Source organism: Perca fluviatilis, chromosome 4, assembly GCF_010015445.1.
Source record: "Perca fluviatilis chromosome 4, GENO_Pfluv_1.0, whole genome shotgun sequence".
NCBI lineage: Eukaryota > Metazoa > Chordata > Actinopteri > Perciformes > Percidae > Perca > Perca fluviatilis.
Window position 1 is genome coordinate 30,603,129 of NC_053115.1, and position 19,916 is coordinate 30,623,044.

General features: G+C 43.4%; 1 protein-coding gene across 1 annotated transcript in view; it reads right to left on the reverse strand.

Annotated features, from left to right (window-relative positions):
- rims4 (regulating synaptic membrane exocytosis 4) overlaps nucleotides 1-4,924 on the reverse strand; it is an 82,085-nt gene extending 77,161 nt beyond the window's left edge. Inside the window, exon 1 of the mRNA XM_039797918.1 lies at nucleotides 3,525-4,924. Coding sequence (XP_039653852.1) covers nucleotides 3,525-3,621 — 97 coding nt within the window. The 5' untranslated portion in view covers nucleotides 3,622-4,924. The remainder of the gene's footprint in view (nucleotides 1-3,524) is intronic.
- Between the last annotated feature and the right edge of the window lie 14,992 nt (nucleotides 4,925-19,916).

Sequence of the window (19,916 nt, forward strand, 5' to 3'; positions counted from 1 at the left end):
AAGAGAGCGAGGGGATGGGAAAGAAAGGGAGAGTAAAAAAAAAAAAAAGGGTGAGGCAAAGCGATTAAAAGACAATTTAAGGTGGAAAGATAGAGTTAACCTGCAAACAGGATTTATAAACCGCAGGGTGAAAAGGGGGCTGAGAGAGTGAAGTCTTGACAGGGAAACATTGAGACGGAAAAAGGAGAGAATTAACCTGCAATCAGGCCTCTATTTATCTGCAGTCAGCCACAATCAGCAGCCATATTAGCGTTCAATTAGACTGAGAGCCACAAACCACGGCCTGCCGCTCTGCTCTGATTACCTCACACACTACTGCTTTCATGACTCTGCGTGTGTGTGTTTGTGTGTGTGTGTGAGAACCGACAATCCTAAAAGTGTGTAAATGTGCGTCTCTGCATGGGAGGGCCTATATCTGTGAGAGCAAGAGTTCTCATGTAGGTGTACGTTTGTGTTATACCGTATTTCTGCTGTATGGTACGGCTCGACTCGACTCACTTTTTTGATACCCGGGCCCCTTTTCAGACAGGGGGCGTGGCTGGCTTCTCCAGGCAGCAGACATGGCACGCCTGCTTCCACTCACATCATCAACCTGCTCCATTGAATACAAAAAAAGTAGAGTAGAGTCAAGACGAGTCGTACCATGCTGTGGGAAGACAGAATGAGTAAGAGCCTGAGCACACGACGCATGAGTGTGTATGTGTGTGTGTTGGTGTGTGAAGGAGGAACAGGGCGTTGGCAGTTTGAAATCTGTTCGAAAGTGTAAAAAGAAGAAGTAAAAAAAAAAAGGTGATGTTCCCAGCATGCCGCGCTTCATCCGGCTGTTTCTTGATTAGTGTCAGCGAACACACATACCTTGGAAGCAAGCGACAGCGTGAATTAGCTTTGGCGAGTTTTTTGTCGTTGTGGGTGTGTGTCCTGTGTGCCCAGACATCATTGGGATCCAATTTTCCAGGACATTTGTTAAATATACACAGTAGATATGCTAGCTGACCTGACACTCCTGTACTCAGAGAAGCACAAACACAGTTAAACCCATCTTACTTACCGTTTTAAGGTGACATGTAAGGTGAGTCTTACAATGAAAATTAAATTACTATCATTGAATATAAATTGAATTAATATCAAGAACCCAGGACGTCCCATTCAATAAGATTAAAGCTGTTTTCTCACATGAACTTGCCCTTTCACACATGTAGCACACAACGGCAGATGTGTGTCAGACGCGTTCTCACTTGGTTTATAGACACAGTCTATATCGACGACGTTCCATTACCGGGATTGCTCCGTTGCCGTCGGAAATTCCGCCGGATTTTATTCTTTTCGGCCGGACTTCCGTCACCTTCCGCTTCCTTTGTGTTGGCGATCTAAACTCTGGTGGATTTCTGAGGACTATGGTTAACTGCTCCTCAGATCTCTGCAGGGTAAATCCAGACAGCTAGCTAGACTATCTGTCCAATCTGAGTTTTCTGTTGCACGACTAAAACAACCTTTGAACGTACACCAATGTTCCACCAAAACAAGTTCCTTCCAGAGGCTATTTTGCAGAGGCGCCGGGGCTCTGCCTGGTGCTTAGCCCATGACTATTGTGATGTGTTTAACGAAATTCTGTGTTATTTCGGGAGATCCTCTATCAACATACAGTATACTTGTGTGGCCGGGTTGGCTCAGTTGGTAGAGCAGGCGCACATATATATATATATATATATATATATATATATATATATATATAGAGGTTTACTCCTCGACGCAGCGGCCATGGGTTTGACTCCGACCTGCGGCCCTTTGCTGCCTCTCTCTCCCCTTTCATGTCTTCATCTGTCCTCTGGAAATAAAGGCCTAAAAATGCCCCAAAAAATAATCTTTAAAAAAAAACATACAGTATACTTGTATCCTTTGCTTCAATTTGTATGTGAAAGACAACCCAGTACTGCAGTTTTCCAGACAGGATTAGTATGACATTAATGTAATATAGCAATAATACCACTCCAGAGCTAAATGAATTACATCATCTGATGCACCCGATTTGAGGAAATACTTGATCCTACCGACAATCTCATCATAGCTAACCAGACATAACCACGCAGGTGTGCACAGGGTCTTTTTTTTTTTTTTTTTTTTTTTTTTTTTTTTTTTTTTTTTTTCTCTTCTCTCTCTCTCTCACACACACACACACACACACACACACACACACACACACACACACACACACACACACCTAAACACCTAAACACCTAAACACAAGACACACACACACACGCCTGAACACAAGACACACGTGTCTGCACACACGTAAACACACTAATCTTTGCCTGATTTTGCTACGATAAAAAGATGATCTGATTGATTCTGAATGGAAATACAATAAAATACGTGCAATTTCTTTAATTTAAATTACATGCGTGACACACGCTATTGAAGGATATATTTGAAAAGAAAATTTGTAAAGACAGACCATTGTGGTCAAGACATTAGAGTCTGCTCAGGTCACTTTGTCTCAGGAGTCATGTTGTTTCATATCTCATCCCTTTCTAAACTGACTTCTACAGGCTGCGATACAAAATAACTAATGGGACCGCAAAAAGTAAGAGATGAACACTGTCTTCAAATGAAGAGGTTTAAGGGCCGCTTGTTATTCAAAAAGATTTCGAGTGACATTTCAGAGGATGAAATCACTTGTAGTTTTGTGTGGCAGACACCACGCAACACCTACAGTATATATTGGACACGCACGAACACACACACACACACACTGAAGGATTTCATTTGGTTAAATGCCAACATTATCAGCTAAGTGGACATCTGCCATTCAGATAAACATCAGTCATATCTATATTGTATCTGTAATGTTACCAGGGCTGCAGCTAGCACATTTCTTTTTCCAATATCATTTAATATGTCTATTATCTTTTCAAATGATAGATTAATAATTGACTCTATGAAATGTCAGAACAGGGGAAAATGGCTGTCACAATTTCCAAGCGCCCAACATGGTGTCCAACCAACAGTCCAAAAAACAAACATATTCATTTTAAATGGCATTAAACAGGGAAAAGCAGCAATTCATTACATTAGGAGGTATGGTTGCTTGATAGATCACTTAGATGATTAAACGAATATCACATCGTTTTGTCTTCCAGACGATAGCTGTTTCAGAAATAAATGTCAGTATCATGTTTTACACATATTGCAAAATGTGTACGGTATACTGTGTCTTAAGTCAAACCACTGGATCAACATTTAGCAATTTAACATGAACAAAAATGGGGATTTTGGATATGAGAAAATCTGCCAACATAAATACTAAACATAAACAATATACAAGCTTTTTGCAGGACCATGCGCATGTTGAAAGGACAGTGAGACTGTCCTCTGACAGATTAACATAACATACTGCCTGACGTGTGGATGGAAACATCAGTTTTCCAGCAGACAGGTGACATATAACACGTGTCCTATGTTTTATGTATGGCTCCATCAATCTCATTGTGGTTTTGTGTGTGTGTGTGTGTGTCACCACTCACCCCCATCATCCTCGTCGAAGGAGTTCATGCAGGGGAAGTAGATGGCGAGGGCCTCGAAGGACGCCGACAGGCTGATGCGGCTCTGCGATCTTTCCATGTAGAGGCCCGCGGTCGGCCCCGGGTCGGCCGGCTTGGCCAAGCGAGGCTGGGCATTCTTCACGCGGAGTACGGCTCGCGGCGTCTTGGATACCTGTCAGCTGCCCCCGACGGCAGATCCACCTCACCCCGGAAAAAGAAGAGTCAAGGCAAGAACCCCGAGACGCTCGCACCGAAGGGAAATCGGCGCAACAACGTACTTGCGGCAAGTGGCAGCAGAAGTAGAAGTCAAAGAAAGACGTCGACGTTTCTCTGTAGCGTCAGGCCAAATGCAAACACATCCTTCTGAAGTGAGAGATCTCTCTGTTGGTTGCTCACTTTTGAGGATGTTTGGTGTTCTGATCGATTATATATATATATATATCTTTGTTTATGCTTTTCTTTCCAAATGAACATCTATCTGTGGATGTGCGTGGCCGAGTTGAATCTCTCTATTCCTGTCATTCCTGCTCTAGTTTTTGCGATTCTTGTTTTGCTTCCGTTCTCGGGCAGATGCTGGTGTACATCCTCCTGTTTATGCCCTGTTGTCCTCAGAAGTGCAGGTGATAGTCTGACGGACTTGTTGTTGTCTTGGTTGCGAGTCCTACCTGGTCTTCGCGCTGATAAAAACCTGTTCTTGCTCTTTTTGTTTGACGGCAAAACTCCCTGACCTGTGCTCTCGGCATGTCAACCTCACATCCTCCGCCTGTTTGTGCATTCACAGCTAGGACGCCTGGTCTTCTTCAGATCCCGGCGAAGGATAGAAAGATGGGAGGGGACGCTGGCGGCCGAGGTGATGTTGACGCCCAGCGTGAAACGTGTTGCTCTCTCCGGCTGAATCAAAGCTTTTTTTTTTTTTTTTTGGTTGCCGTATGCTCAGCGTTGCCTTTCCCTCGTGCTTTGAGAGAGCAAAAGCAGTTCTTTTCGCACAGATGAAACTGACTTTCAAAACCCAGGAGACGTCAGCTGCGGGAGCTGTTGCAAATCTGCTTCATTTCCAAGGCTTGGATCAGCCAGGAGAGCATCAGTTGCAGCAACAACTGCAACTGGGGGCAATCTGTTGCTTCTGCTTTGATTTGAACCGCATTCCAATTGATGCTGTGCCCCTAAATGTTCCTGATGTCGTGTTGCTGTCAGCGAGGTTCGCTGTCCTCTTCTTCTCTGACTGTCAAGTCCTGTGTCGCTCCCGTTGCCGTGCCGATGCTCCACTGACTGTCTGCCTCTGAGACGGGAAAGAACAGAGAGAGAGAGTGAGAGCGCGATATGATAAAGGAGAGCAACAGAGAGAGAGAGAGAGAGAGAGAGAGAGAGAGTGAGAGAGAGGCTGTACTGTTTAACAGCTTGTGTCTGACTGGATTCATTCACTGGCGAGCTGCATGGAGAGCGGGGGAAAGGGAGGGGAAAGGAGAGAGAGAGGGAGAGAGCGGAGGGGGAAACAGAGGGGATGGAGAGCAGACTGTTGCTGGCAGCCCAACCAATCAAAATGTGCATGAGGGAATATGGGCGTGGCTTGGGGGACAGTGGAGGCAATGCAGGGCAGGACAAGTTTACAAGGTCTCTCCCTCTATGTATCTATCTATCTATCTCTCTCTCTCTCTCTCTCTCTCTCTCTCTCTCTCTCTCTCTCTCTCTCTCTCTCATTGTGTCTCTTGATATTGGCGGCCGCCAACCTTTTCCAAGCAAAACTCATCAGAAACACATGAATCAAAGCCCAAAGAGGGGTTCAAATGCTGAACGATGCCTTTCTCTATATTTCTTTAAAACACAACATTTCACCGCAGCTTTGACTATGGTTACATTTTGTCAGGGTGAAACTAAAACGCAAAAGTGAAAGAAGAAGCACCACTGAAACATCCATTCACTCCACACCTCTATTGACCTCCTTAACTCCATCACAGCAGGCAAAAAGACTTGTCTTTACCAGCTCTACAAGCTAACAGTGAGACCAGAAATCTCATAGTAAATCCTGGGGCGCTGGATCAATCATTAAAGATTCAGTTCATGAGTTCACAAAGAGCAGGAGATCTGTGTGACAGTTGCCTGTGGATGTTACACTTCACAAGGGAAATGGGACATCTGTGGAGATTTAGGATTAAGTGTTGTCTTACCTTTTAATGGGACAGTTCACCTTAAAATCAAAAATACTTTCCTCTTACCTGTAGTGCTATTTGTCAAACTAGATTGTTTAGGTGTGAGTTGCCCAGTGTTGGAGTTATCGGCCGTTGAGATGTCAGCCTTCTCTCTAACGTAATGGAACTTGATAGATCTCGGCTTGTGGTGCTCAAAGCGCCCAAAAAGAAATACATTTGAAAAACCCAACAGCAATGTCTCTTTCCAGAAACTACGACCCGGTTACTCAAGATATTCCACAGACCTGGTTGTGAGCAGTTTCACGAAGGAACTATTTTCTTTTCTTATAACCATCAGGAATGTCTGCACAGGGTTTGACTGACTGGCAATAGCCTCGTTCGAGATGAGCCGGGTCTGCGCAGAATCGATCACCGGCGATCGCCGCCCAATGCATGCCGGTTAGATTTGTGTCCGACTTGATCCCGACTTGATCCCGTAATGCACACGTGGGCAACGATAACCTCACGAGACCAAGGCGGCCGCAGTTCTGAGACGCAGGCAGCGCAGTTGCTTTTCACCGACTGCAACACCCCAGGCGGACCCAGGGCACGCTGGGAAACGCCGGCCTCTCAGCTGATCTAACAGCTGATTGGTTCAGAATCGACTCAACATGGTGACGTTTTAAATATACTTTTTATTGATTTTGAATTGGAGGGATTTTAACTGCTATTTGTCTGATTTAGTTTTTATTCTGTACAGAACACCTGTTGTGTGGCTGGTAGTTACGTTTAGAAGTCAGAGAGACTAAATCCGTTAAGATTACGGATCATCTACGGTTGTTAATTAAAATCAGCCAAAGATCGCATGTAGAGCATTTTGACAGCAACTCTGTCATAATAAAAACAACTGGAGACTGTGTAGGAGCTGATATATGGGTCTGATAACATTTTATTAAATCAGAATCGGGCCACAGTGTTTCTGTCACTTCCTGTTCAGCCTGAAGGCTGCTGGAATCGGCTGGAAACTGTCCGACTTGACACCGGATTTTTGTCATCGCTCCCAGCTGCTCCCGCCTGCTCTCGTCCACTTTACAGGCGAGGCGCAGTTCATCTCGAACGAGCCTATTGCCAACAACGGTTTGGTTACGTTTAGGCACAGAACTACTTGGTTAGGTCTAAGCAACAGAACTACTTATTTAAGTTTAGAAAAAGATTGTGGTTTGGGTAAAAATCTGTACATTTGCTATGCTACTTCACTTCTGGTTATGCACGTGACGCAGCTCCGGTTGTTCTGTAAAGTAAAAAAAAAATAAAAACTTTTTTTACTTTCATTTTCATTTTCTCCTGGGTGAATGCCCTGTGTTTGTTCGACCCATCCACCGCCCTACCTCCTGACACGGAATTTGGCACTCAAACTTAAACTTCCTGCTTTGCTCCGTTATAATTACAGCCACTAAACGTTTGCGCTGCCTATAGCAATAAAACATACTGTAAATATGGGTCATAATTGCTGCTCATACAAGCAGTTTTTTTCGGGGGACGACAGTCTCGACCTTGCCATCCACAGAGCCATGACGCTACCGTGGCCAAAAATGGTCGATGAAGTGTATCAGGATTTACTTTGCACTGAAACCAGCAAAACCAAAATCAGTGTTTGCATGACGACGGGTTAAAAGTTGCTTCCGAAACAATTTATTGATTCTACAATATTTAGCTTTAAATGAAAAGGAGAATCTGTCTGGCACACTGAAATATCCAAGATCTCAAGTGTTTTATTAGTGCAACGCTTCGACCTTAGTTTTATCGGGACGATCTGCTTGCTCTGTCACTGTTTTGTTACGGGGCGGCAGTCTCTCCCAGTTCCTATAGTGTGTTTTCCCCTGTCCCCTGTGTGCCTGTCTGTGTTGCCCTGCCTGTGCATGTAGGTCAGGGGGCGTGGTCACCCAATCAGGGGTGGCTCTGCCACTCATCCAGCGCAGCTGCCGCCAATCATTTTCTCACCTAAAAAGTACAAAAGCCCAGGTTGAACCCACCATCTTCACCAGATCATTCTGTCTACCTGTGTGCTAACTTGGCCAGAACGTTCCAGTCTAAGTCAAGTTTCCACTCTTCTTCTGCTCAGACCATACTCCTCTTCGCCTCAGACCTTCTGCGTTATACACCTCACGACGGTGGCCTGCACTACTAGTGTTTGCTCTGATTCCTGCTCTCCTCTGTTCTGTCCCCATGCCATCTGTTGAAGATCTATACCCCGTTCACACGTACATGGTTATTTTGAAAAACGGAGACATTTCCCTTCGTTTGTGCCCTTCGTTTACACGCAAACGGAGAATTCGCCTCTGAAAACGATTCTTTCTAAAAACTCCGGCCAGAGTGGAGATTTGGGAAAACTTCGTTTGCATGTAAACTGAGACAAACGGAGGTTTAGGCAGCCGAGGAAGAGAAGAGAGAGGAAGCGATTTGGTTCTGTTGTTGCTATTTTCCAGATTCTGATTGGTTAACGTGGGCTTGAGCTTCTCGTTACACTGCCACCTACAGGTTTGGCATGCTCTTGACGGCATATATCCACGGGTACGTGTAAACGAACACTTTTCTGAAAACTGACAGCAGTGCACAATTAAAAAGTTATTTATGAAAACAGAGAGGTTAAAATGTACGTTTATGAAAATAGCTGGCCAAGTGTAAACGTAGCACTAGATCTTCAACAGGGGTCCTCAGAGTTACTGCAGGGGGGGCACCAAATTATTGTTATATAAGGTTTTTCATAAATAAAAATGTCTTAACAAGACTCCAACATATTATTAGCAAATATTTGTAAGAACTCCCACTGATGATAGGCTTACTGGCCTATACTGTATCCACAGATAGTTAATCCTGAGGGTTCACTGTGCGACATCTTTACATCTTGATAAATACTATTTAAGTAGGTTGTACATTTATATTTGCCACTTGTATACGTTTGTACATTCTTTCCTTTTGTATTTATACATCTTTATATTTGAATAGTTGTTCTTGTATTCTGTCCTATTTATTATTTCTCTTCTATTCCGTATGTGTGCAGTGTGTCTTATATTTTCCTGCTGTAGCACTGAAATTTCCCAATTTGGGGTCAATCTAATCTAATGTTTAACATTAAAACATGATTTATAAATTCATGCCAACAATTATTTTAATAGCTTAGTATTCTATGCAAAAAAAAAGGTATGTACAGAGGCTTTAGGCTTTATTGTAGGCACAGTTTAATATGCAACTTAATTGTATGCAATATATGAAGTATGATCCATCTCTCTCTTTCAGTTAAAGGGTCCTTGGCTTAAAGAGTATTGGAGTCCCTTGCCTTAAAACTCATCACTGCCTGCCTGCTCTCTGGATCAGTATCAGCCTTGAAGCCATCCAGCTTCAGCCCTGCTACTCTCTGCTCCACATTCAACCATGAGAATTGACTTTTTGCATTAAAGACACCTTAAAACCTGCCTCTCTGAGGCTCATGTTTAATCTGTGTTTAATCTGTGTTTTAGGTCTGAAAGCTGCTCAGAAAATTGCAACCTAACATGTTTAACTTACATTTTAAATACAGATGTTTTGTATATTTATAAGCACACACACACACACACACACACACACACGTGTGTGTGTGTGTGTGTGTGTGTTTATATTTAGTTACAATTAAAATCTAATTTGACTTCGCTGTTCCTGCCTTCTGCCTCTGCTTGCAAAACTTTACAACAATAATCCTGCTTTGTCAGTCGGTTTTGTATTTATTTTTTCCATTAAGCTATGATGCACAATACATCGTCGCAGAAGTGTCCTGCGTCAACATGTACCACTGTCCTCCTCCCTCCACTGTCGACATCCGTTCACTTTTTGTCCGTTCAGCTAATACGTGCCAGAGAAAGCGAGTTTGTCAAAGTCAGAAATATCAGCAGCAAACTGATCCTGTAATTGGTGATAAACAACCTTATCAACCCTGTGCACACACTTATCATAATCTCTTTTGCTCCGGGACAGTAAAACATTTTACCCACGGGCCTGTTTTATATTAGGGCTCAACGATTTAGGGAAAAAAGTTCAGCTAAAGTTCAATATTCACTGTGTAACATATAAAACGTGTCATGGAGCATAGTAACATGAGACACCATCAAAACTGCTCTATATTCTTATGCAGGGATAAGAACATGGATATGAATTGCCAGCAATATCAGTGTTTTTCTTTTAACTAGCATGGAACATTGAACAGTCAAACACAGAACATTTATCATTAAAGCTAAAGTTATAATCATTAAAAAAAAAAACATTCTATTAAAAAATATCAGTTCTTTCCTGTAAATTGAAATTTCTGAAAGGCCTCAGTTCAATAGCAGCATCGACATATTGCACCTTCTACCATCATGGTGAAGGAATAACAAATAAATGATGAATCCACTAAAAAATATGACATTTCTGTAAACAATCTGTGATATGGAACATTGTTTCAGCATTTATCTTAGGAAAAAACAGCAGGCCTGAATATAATAAAAACAGGAATAAAATATGTTAAACCAAATGTTAAGCCAAACATTCAACTAAATATTCACATTCGATTAATCGCGCTCTTGACGATTAGCTGATCGCATTCTGTCAAATTGCAATTTCCATTTGAAAACGATTAATCGTTCAGCCCTATTTTATATGGTGGTTTTCTTATTTGAGGTCCGTGTTCATGTTTGGGTGTTGGACGAAGGGTGGAAAGGGGACTGAGTACCCAGGGCCCTCGTGTGAGGAGGGCCCAAAAAGATGCTAGAATGAATTGCTGTGGAGAATGCCTTTCTACAGGGCCCAGTATTTTGTTGCTACGCCCCTGCATGTTTGTGTAACTTTCAGTCAGCAACCTGTCGATGTTTCATAAAAGGCTCTTTACACTGCGATGCTCCTGTCCTTGTGTGCTCTGCTGAGTGAACTGTGGCCAGTGAAGTGGACTGGTATCCTGTTGACAGCGCCCGGCCGCTCGCTGTGAGCATGCTGTCCAAGCATGCCTTATCACAGGAGCATTGACCTTTTACCACAAGTACCTGCCTCAGTCTCTCTCTCTCTCTCTTTCTCTCTCTGCCTTTTTCGTGTCACCGCCTGTCTCTCTGCCTCCCACCTTTTCCTTCCATCTGCTCCTCTGTCAGAATATCTGTCTTCTGTTTTGCATTTCATCAGAAGTCTTTCTTTACTTACTTTACTTAATTGTCGACCTGGCAGTCCTTCTACACTCCACGAGTTTGATTTGCTGAGTAATTTTTTCTTCAGTTTCCCACAGTCTTGGTTATTTATCTGCCTAAAATATGTTTCTTAACCTTCTCTATATAGTCTACTTGTCTTTCTGTCTCTGTATATCTTAACGGAAATTACATTTCATGGGTTATTTTTCTGCTGCAGCATATACGTGTATCTGTTCTGTAAATCACTTCTCCTTTGAGAACAATTCATATACAAAAATAGGAGAAATTTACATTTTGTAATTTTTGATTTCATGATTGTCCACACTGGAAATAATGTTGCATTGCACTTTTTATGTGCTATCCTCTGGGTTTGACTAAGCATCCAAGAATGTTTTTATGTCTGTTTTTTAGTTACCGAAAAAAAAAAAATCAATCAATCAATCTAGCCTGGCATCACAAGAATAATTCGCAAATGCGTGTCAGTCTGGAATCTGAGTTCTTTCATTCGTAGTCTCGCATTGCCAGACCTTCCTACACAGCACTGTGGAGGAGGGTCTGGCTAGTCCACACAGCATTCTGGGATGGGAGTAAAACATGCTCTGGTTTATTGGCATTTCTTTAAACCAATCACAATCGTCTTGGGCGTTGCAAAGCGTGGTGCCTCTGCAAAGTAGCCTCAGGAAGGATCTTGTTTTGGTGGAACGTGTGTACGTTCGAAAGTTCTTTTAGTCGTGCAACAGAAAACTCCGATTGGACAGATAGTCTAGCTAGCTGTCTGGATTTACCCTGCAGAGATCTGCGGAGAAGTTTACCATAGTTCTGTCAGGTCCATTAAGTCAAGAACACACATGACAATAAAAATGATTTAGGAAATTTCTATTGAATAATTGCATTTCAGCTAATAAATTCAGAATAAAATTTTTGGCGGTATGGCTCTGTTCAGGGAGTCATCTGACCTTTCATGAGCACCATGAAATAGCAGAGAGTCAGAGGACAGCAGCAGCATTAGGGAACGCTCACACAGTTTAGGACTGTGTGAGCTGAACTATTCCCCCATATGAACAGAGCAGCAACGATGACATAGAAGCAAATGCCACGTTATACACGACAAGGAGGAGCTGGGGAGGTGGCGGGCGGCAGAGAAGCGAGCAGCAAGCAGGTAGGAGCAAACTGAATCTGCTTTAAATAGGGCGCCCTGTTTGAGTGTAGCCATTAAGCAGCGAGGGATGTTGATCAGCTGATGCGCTACTCCAGATCAGCTGATGCAGCTCAGCTGGAGCAGATCAGCTGATGGACCGTGTTGTTGGCCAATAGCGTTAGCAGCGTCTTGACTACCTGGCCTGCCAGAACTGACGCTGACGCTCAATTCCTCATGAATCCACCGGAGTTTGATTTCAACTTTGTGTTGAAATTCTCAAGCAAGTTGGGACGCTGCTTGGTCCGTTTTATAAGCAGGAAAACAAATGGCTGCCTGGTCACAAACTTTCTCAAATTACAGCTTAACAGTAAATTAAACTGTATTGTATGTAGCTGCCAAAGCTGATTCATCTGGTCAGGCTAGGTGCCCCAGGCATTTGCATTAATTCATTGAATACTGAATAGATGAATAACTTGTTTCCATTAAAATCCAATTGCTTCCTATTTGCATAAGGGGGTAACGTCAGTGTTCTATCATAGGCAGGCAGACGGTCACACTGACTTACAGCCAGACAGCAGCAGCCTGAAGCACAAGAACCACTGACTCTTAAGTCTCCTTGTTATCCGACGGTTGGTATCCTATCATCTACTGGCTTGACATCTTTGAGTTGATTCTGAAAGCAGTCACAAGCGGAGAACAAAGCGACACCAGGCAGGGTTCAGTTTACTGTGTTCTAAGAAGTCTAATTAGGCTATATTTGCATTGCTACGTTTTGAGCCAAAAACAAACTCCCTGCATACAAGTGTTTTTAGGTCTGGTTAATTTTTTTGAATCGCATTAATCACATGCCGCCATTTATTAATTTATTTTCACTTCACTCGGCTTCGCGTCGTGCCTAACAGGCTACTATTTTGACCCTTTGCTGCACCTTTACTTATCATCAAGCTGCCATACTTCCTCTTAACACATCCTACTGCTGCTGGCTGCAGGCATGATGGAGAAATGCAGCAGCAACACAATTCTGAATGGCGCGTTTTACAGTGCCTTGCGAAAGTATTCGGCCCCCTTGAACGTTTCGACCTTTTGCCACATTTCAGGCCTCAAACATAAAGATATAAAACTGTAATTTTTTGTGAAGAATCAACAACAAGTGGGTCCCAATTATGAAGTGGAACGAAATTCATTGGCTATTTCAAACTTTTTTAACAAATAAAAAACTGAAAAAGTGGGCGTGCAAAATTATTCAGCCCCTTTACTTTCAGTGCAGCAAACTCTCTCCAGAAGTTCAGTGAGGATCTCTGAATGATCCAATGTTGACCTAAATGACTAACGATGATAAATAGAATCCAGCTGTGTGTAATCAAGTCTCCGTATAAATGCACCTGCTCTGTGATAGTCTCAGAGGTCCGTGTAAAGCGCAGAGAGCATCATGAAGAACAAGGAACACACCAGGCAGGTCCGAGATACTGTTGTGGAGAAGTTTAAAGCCGGATTTGGATACAAAAAGATTTCCCAAGCTTTAAACATCCCAAGGAGCACTGTGCAAGCGATAATATTGAAATGGAAGGAGTATCAGACCACTACAAATCTACGAAGACCCGGCCGTCCCTCTAAACTTTCAGCTCATACAATGAGAAGACTGATCAGAGATGCAGCCAAGAGGCCCATGATCACTCTGGATGAACTGCAGAGATCTACAGCTGAGGTGGGAGACTCTGTCCATAGGACAACAATCAGTCGTATACTGCACAAATCTGGCCTTTATGGAAGAGTGGCAAGAAGAAAGCCATTTCTTAAAGATATCCATAAAAGTGTCGTTTAAAGTTTGCCAAAAGCCACCTGGGAGACACACCAAACATGTGGAAGAAGGTGCTGTGGTCAGATGAAACCAAAATCGAACTTTTTGGCAACAATGCAAAACGTTATGTTTGGCGTAAAAGCAACACAGCTCATCACCCTGAACACACCATCCCCACTGTCAAACATGGTGGTGGCAGCATCATGGTTTGGGCCTGCTTTTCTTCAGCAGGGACAGGGAAGATGGTTAAAATTGATGGGAAGATGGATGGAGCCAAATACAGGACCATTCTGGAAGAAAACCTGATGGAGTCTGCAAAAGACCTGAGACTGGGACGGAGATTTGTCTTCCAACAAGACAATGATCCAAAACATAAAGCAAAATCTACAATGGAATGGTTCACAAATAAACATATCCAGGTGTTAGAATGGCCAAGTCAAAGTCCAGACCTGAATCCAATCGAGAATCTGTGGAAAGAACTGAAAACTGCTGTTCACAAACGCTCTCCATCCAACCTCACTGAGCTCGAGCTGTTTTGCAAGGAGGAATGGGCAAAAATGTCAGTCTTTCGATGTGCAAAACTGATAGAGACATACCCCAAGCGACTTACAGCTGTAATCGCAGCAAAAGGTGGCGCTACAAAGTATTGACTTAAGGGGGCTGAATAATTTTGCACGCCCAATATTTCAGTTTTTTATTTGTTTAAAAGGTTTGAAATATCCAATAAATTTCGTTCCACTTCATGATTGTGTCCCACTTGTTGTTGATTCTTCACAAAAAATTACAGTTTTATATCTTTATGTTTGAGGCCTGAAATATGGCAAAAGGTCGAAAAGTTCAAGGGGGCCGAATACTTTCGCAAGGCACTGTATTTTCCAAAACTCCCGGACGGGTCGAAAGCCATATGCACATTGTGTAAAGCCGAATTAAAATATCACCGAAGCACGTCAAGCTTGAGCTATCACCTACGAGCTAAGCATAGTACAGTTAACGTGACTCAGGTTGATGCTAGCGGGCTCAGGCAAAGCACTATTTTGGAGAGTGCTACTTGCCGACCTGTGGATGAAACCAAATCCAAAAAAATTACTACCGCTCTTGCAAAACGGGTGGCAACTAACTGCAGAGCTGTCAGCATCGTAGAAGTCTTGGGTTTTAAAGACTACGGTTGGCATGTTCTGACCACTAGCGGCGCCAGGATTTTGATTGTAGGTGGACCTCCAGAAAACAGGATGGGCCAGTTAAAATAAGCCCAAAAAAAACGGGTTCCTCCTGCATACAGACAGCCAGACACTAACGTTAACGTTAGCCTAACCGTTGCCTTGCTGGTGTGAGGGGGTGGCTAAGGGAGGACTTGATGGGGAGAGGGCGGCAGGATGGTAACTCGTCACTTGTAACTGCATTACTTAAAATGTCAGGAGTTTCCTCCTCCTGCTCCTCGGAGCGTTTCTTGCTGATTTTAAATGAAAACAAGCTGCTTTGCTTTGCGTTTCAAATTAGCTAATAGCTACCGTCTGTGGCTGTCTCATTGACAATAAATAATAAACAAATACAAATCTTAAAATCAAGTTCATACAGTCACGTTCTTTGCATTCTTTGATTCCCAATCAAGATGCACTGGTAAGAATTGCTTTTCATTGTTAATATGTACTTAAAAATAGTTCTGAAATGCAAAATAATAGAATTTGAATCATGTGATAAAACATGCGATTAATCGTGATTAACTATAGAAACTATAGAAAAATATATCGTTTGACAGCCCTAGTTTTTACAGAATGAAATGTAACTGATTCACAACACAAACAACATGTCTTGTTGTTGAATGGTCAAACATTCACCAGGGAAACGTGCACTACTAATGTCAAACGTCTGCTGGCTGCTCAGCTGCAGCCCATTAAACAGCACGTATACTAGAGGATGGATACACGGTCGGGTACCGCCGGTACCCAACGGGCCAGGCCGGGTTTGGACAGATATTTAGAAATGATGTTCGGGTTCGGGTCGGGCTCGGTCACATCAGCGTGATAAGGCATTGAACATTTTAAATTTAAAACAGCTTATTATGTAGGTGCGCGCCTGTGTTAACGTGCGCTTGTTGCCCCGTGTGCGCTGATGCGCTCATCTGTTGACATTTACGAATGCCTTCCTACAGTTGCTTAATAAAAGCGGGCTTTCCACACAAACAAACGTACATGTGTCATTAGTATGACAAAAATACGAGATTTTAACTGTGTTGGGCTCGGGTCGGGCTCGGGCCGGGTTCGGTTACTGCTCTGTCGGAACGGGCCGGGCTCGTACAGAAAAATGCGGCCCATCCGCACTCTAATATAAACTCACCTACAGATTTTTCACTTTGGTCCGTTTAGATGCTGTGGTGGTCTTTCTGTACTTCTATTCTGATAATACGCTGTCTGCACATGGCTTGGAAGTTTGTCTCCTGATCTCTCCTTCTCCTGCCAGAGCTCAGTCTGCCGGCTGAGAGCTGAATGAGCAGTTCTGATATTTCCCCAAATACCTTTTTCTTTTCTTCCTTTTAATGATAAATCATTTATTAACAATACATATATTTTGGGGAAAATAATGCCATATTCTGTGTCGCAATTTACTGCATTCATTAATTTATTCTAAAGCTACAGTGCGCAACTATTTTATATTAATGAACATCTGTTACGTTCAAGCCATTGCTAAATGAGTTGCTACAAAGCTAATTAAGACAGCTCCACACAACTCTCTCTGTAGTTCTCAGTACGGCTATGTTCACTTAATGGCGTAGTCCGGCGACATTCACGCGCAGCAGCTCGAGTGAGGCGTTTTACGTAACTGCTGAGAAAGAACAACAGCAGCGTTCAGCTTAGCAGACAAAGAGGACATTACAAGATGATGAAGAGTCCATCATGTTTTTTGAATCCTCCGTGTCCTCCTTGATTTGACGGGTAGAACGCTATTAGCAACTGTGTGGAGGAGGGGTGGGGTGGGGACCACCGAAGGCTTGCATCATGTGGATGAGCAGACAGTGTTGTTGTCATTACTTAGAATTCCTCATGGGGGAGACAGAAACTAACGTCTACTAACGCACTAAGGGCCACACTAAGGGAGCTGTCCGAGATGCGGCAAAGTAATAAATGCCCGTCTTGACCGGGTGGCGATGTTGCTGCGGCCTCTCGGGTGCATCTCCTCAAGTCTGGAGCCATGGAGCGTGGGCCTCCAAACGCACCACTTGCTCCTGTTGTGCCCCTTCCCCCTCCCCTACTCCATCTCCGTCCACCCACTCCACCAGGAGCACATCGCACATTGCCACTCCCGGACCAGATTCCGCCGGAGTGTCCAATCCCACCGTAGTTCAACATCACGTCTCCTTAAGTCCTCTAATATTTCCTCATTTATGTCATCAACACATCCACGAGTCATGGAAATGTTGTGTAAAACACAACAAGCCACAAAGAATGCTGCGACTTTTTGAGGACTGTACTGTAAAGTGCCTACTGATCTATCCAAACACCTGAAGCGCATTTTCAGTAAAATCTTTCTTTGTAATTATGTATGGTTTTCAAAAATGGGAACTGCTGTAGATGAGAGAAGTGTATGCGCGTTGTGCATACGCTACATTATGGCCAAGCATTCGTCCATAAAATAGCATCTGAATAACGCGCTACTGACTTTAGACTAGCGCCACTGACTTTAGACCAGGTTTTTCCTGGTCAGTGGCAGAATTGTTTTCTGAAACTGCAAAGTAGCACCAGGGAACGTTTGCGGAACACCCCGGGAGCGCAAATACATTCCCTAATTTACCGACGTGCGTCTGTGGAGGGAAAAGTCCACTGTGCGTCGGGTGCAAAATAGGAATGATACATGCGTCGGTGTACAAAGGCAATTGCGCTGAGTGCAAGATAGGGCCCTATGGCTTTAAAATGTATAAAATCTTCTTCTGGGGGACCCTGCCCTCGGACCCCCTCTTAGAGGGTCTGTGATCCACACACCACTATCTCACTAAATCCTGTGGGAAAGACAGGACATTTATCAGATTTCGTGCAACTGTTCATGTTTTTTTTCTTTATTTCTGCTCCTTTAGAGCGCTATAATTAAAGGTGCAGTAAGTGATGTTAATCCAATACACTTGTTATGAAATTAAGTGAATATCTCCTAACGGTCACCTAGTTCTCTGTTTTCTGTGTGGGCTGAAAAAAATTTATAATCCGATGTTAATACACACCCCTGGCTGTGAAAATGCAAAACAAACAGAATGGAGCGCACAAGCCAAACAACACTATTCCTGATTCTCACTCCCAACTTGCAAAATATCTATGCTTGGTCGGTGTGTCTCAGCGTCAGATACCGATGCAAAAATCACCCTTCACCGGGCAGAGCAGCAGCTCAACCGCAGCGCTGTAAAATGAAGTAGTATTAAGAGCGACAACGGTAGTGAGTAGTATGAAAGACCGTAAATCCGCGTAAGGTGGTTGTTTGGGGGGGTAGATGGGTCAAGCAACACACAGGACTTTCACCCAGGAGACCGGGGTTGGTGTCCCGTTCTTGTCCCGCGTCTCAATGAACGGTATATTCCCCACCCATGAGCTTTACCTAAACCTGTCTCGTTCGTGTGCCGCATGTCAGTTTAAATGTACGTCCTGAGCCAGAGCTTAAAAAAGTGACGCCAAGAGTCCCTACAAAGCGTGTCTAAATATTCAAGCCAAAAGGAATACTTGGAATTGATGGTGGAGGTAAATATTCATGAAAAAGGACAAGTTTGTGAACGGGCAACACAGATTTTGATAACGAACAACTAAACACGTTACACACTGGCAAAGTTGCTAAAGCCACTTAGTCTATATCGATGACGTTTCATTTCCGGAATTGATCAGGTGCTGCCCCGGAAATTGCGCTGGATCTCCCTCATTCACCTTGCGCTTTCTTTGTGTTGGAATTTTAAACTCAGGTCAATTCATGAGGGCTACGGTTAACTGCTCCTCAGATCTCTGCAGGGTAAATCCAGACAGCTAGCTAGACTATCTGTCCAATCTGAGTTTTCTGTTGCAACGACTAAAACAACCTGCGAACGTACACACGTTCCACCAAAACAAGTTCCTTCCTGAGCCTGTTTTGCAGAGGCCCCGCTGCTGCGTCCAGCGCTTAGCACCGCCCAAGACGATTGTGATTGGTTTAAAGAAATGCCAACAAACCAGACCACGTTTTTCTCCCATCCCGGGAATGCTGTGTGGACTAGCCAGACCCTCCTCCGCAGCGCTGTGGAGGAAGGTCTGACAATGCGAGACTACAAATCACTTACAGCCAGATATAGAACTGAACCTTGACCTGGACAGTGTGATCAGGACATAAAGGTCACGTCCATGCTGCCTGCCGGCTTGGCTGCCTGGCCTGCCCAAACCGGGGCGTTGCCAAGGCACTGCAAAAACAAAAAAAAAAAAAAAAAAAAAAAAAAAAAAAAAAAAACTTAAGGCAGGAAAAAAAAAAAAAGTATATTTAAAGTGACGCGCTGTAAGACAAAAACACCTGATGGAATAAGATGGAAACAGAGACACAGATAGGAGAGGAGAGATGAAAACATAACAGGGAGGGATCTCACCAGTGTTCAAATCAGGGGATTTTTGAAATCGTTCCAACTCTAAGCTCACACGCACGCACACACACGTACACACATCCATGTAGTCCACTGAGATTATGCAATAGAATGTGTGTTATTCCATCATAATCCTGCCTCGCTGGGTATTAACATTGAAACTTTTATGAGTAGAGTAGAGCAGTTCGAAAGGGTTCTCTCATTCTCCTCATCTTCTTCCTCACCTTGCTGTTATTTATCTCTCACACAAACACACACAGACACAAACACCCTCATATCCTTTTCTTTTCTTTATGCATCTGCATGTTTTCTATGTTAATTTTTGGCACCTGATTTTGATATTGAAATGTGATGTAATGCCATTCCCTCACAGTATATTGATTCAATACCCAACATTAATCTGCCCCAGTGACCCTGATGAGGAATAACTACAGAAAAATAGGGAAAGGTTCCCTGAAAAAGGAACATTGGGACGTTTCTTTGGAGTGGCCCAGATCAGCCTCACGGGACGCCTCCATGTCTATCTATTGCAGATTATTATTGAGATAATATAACAA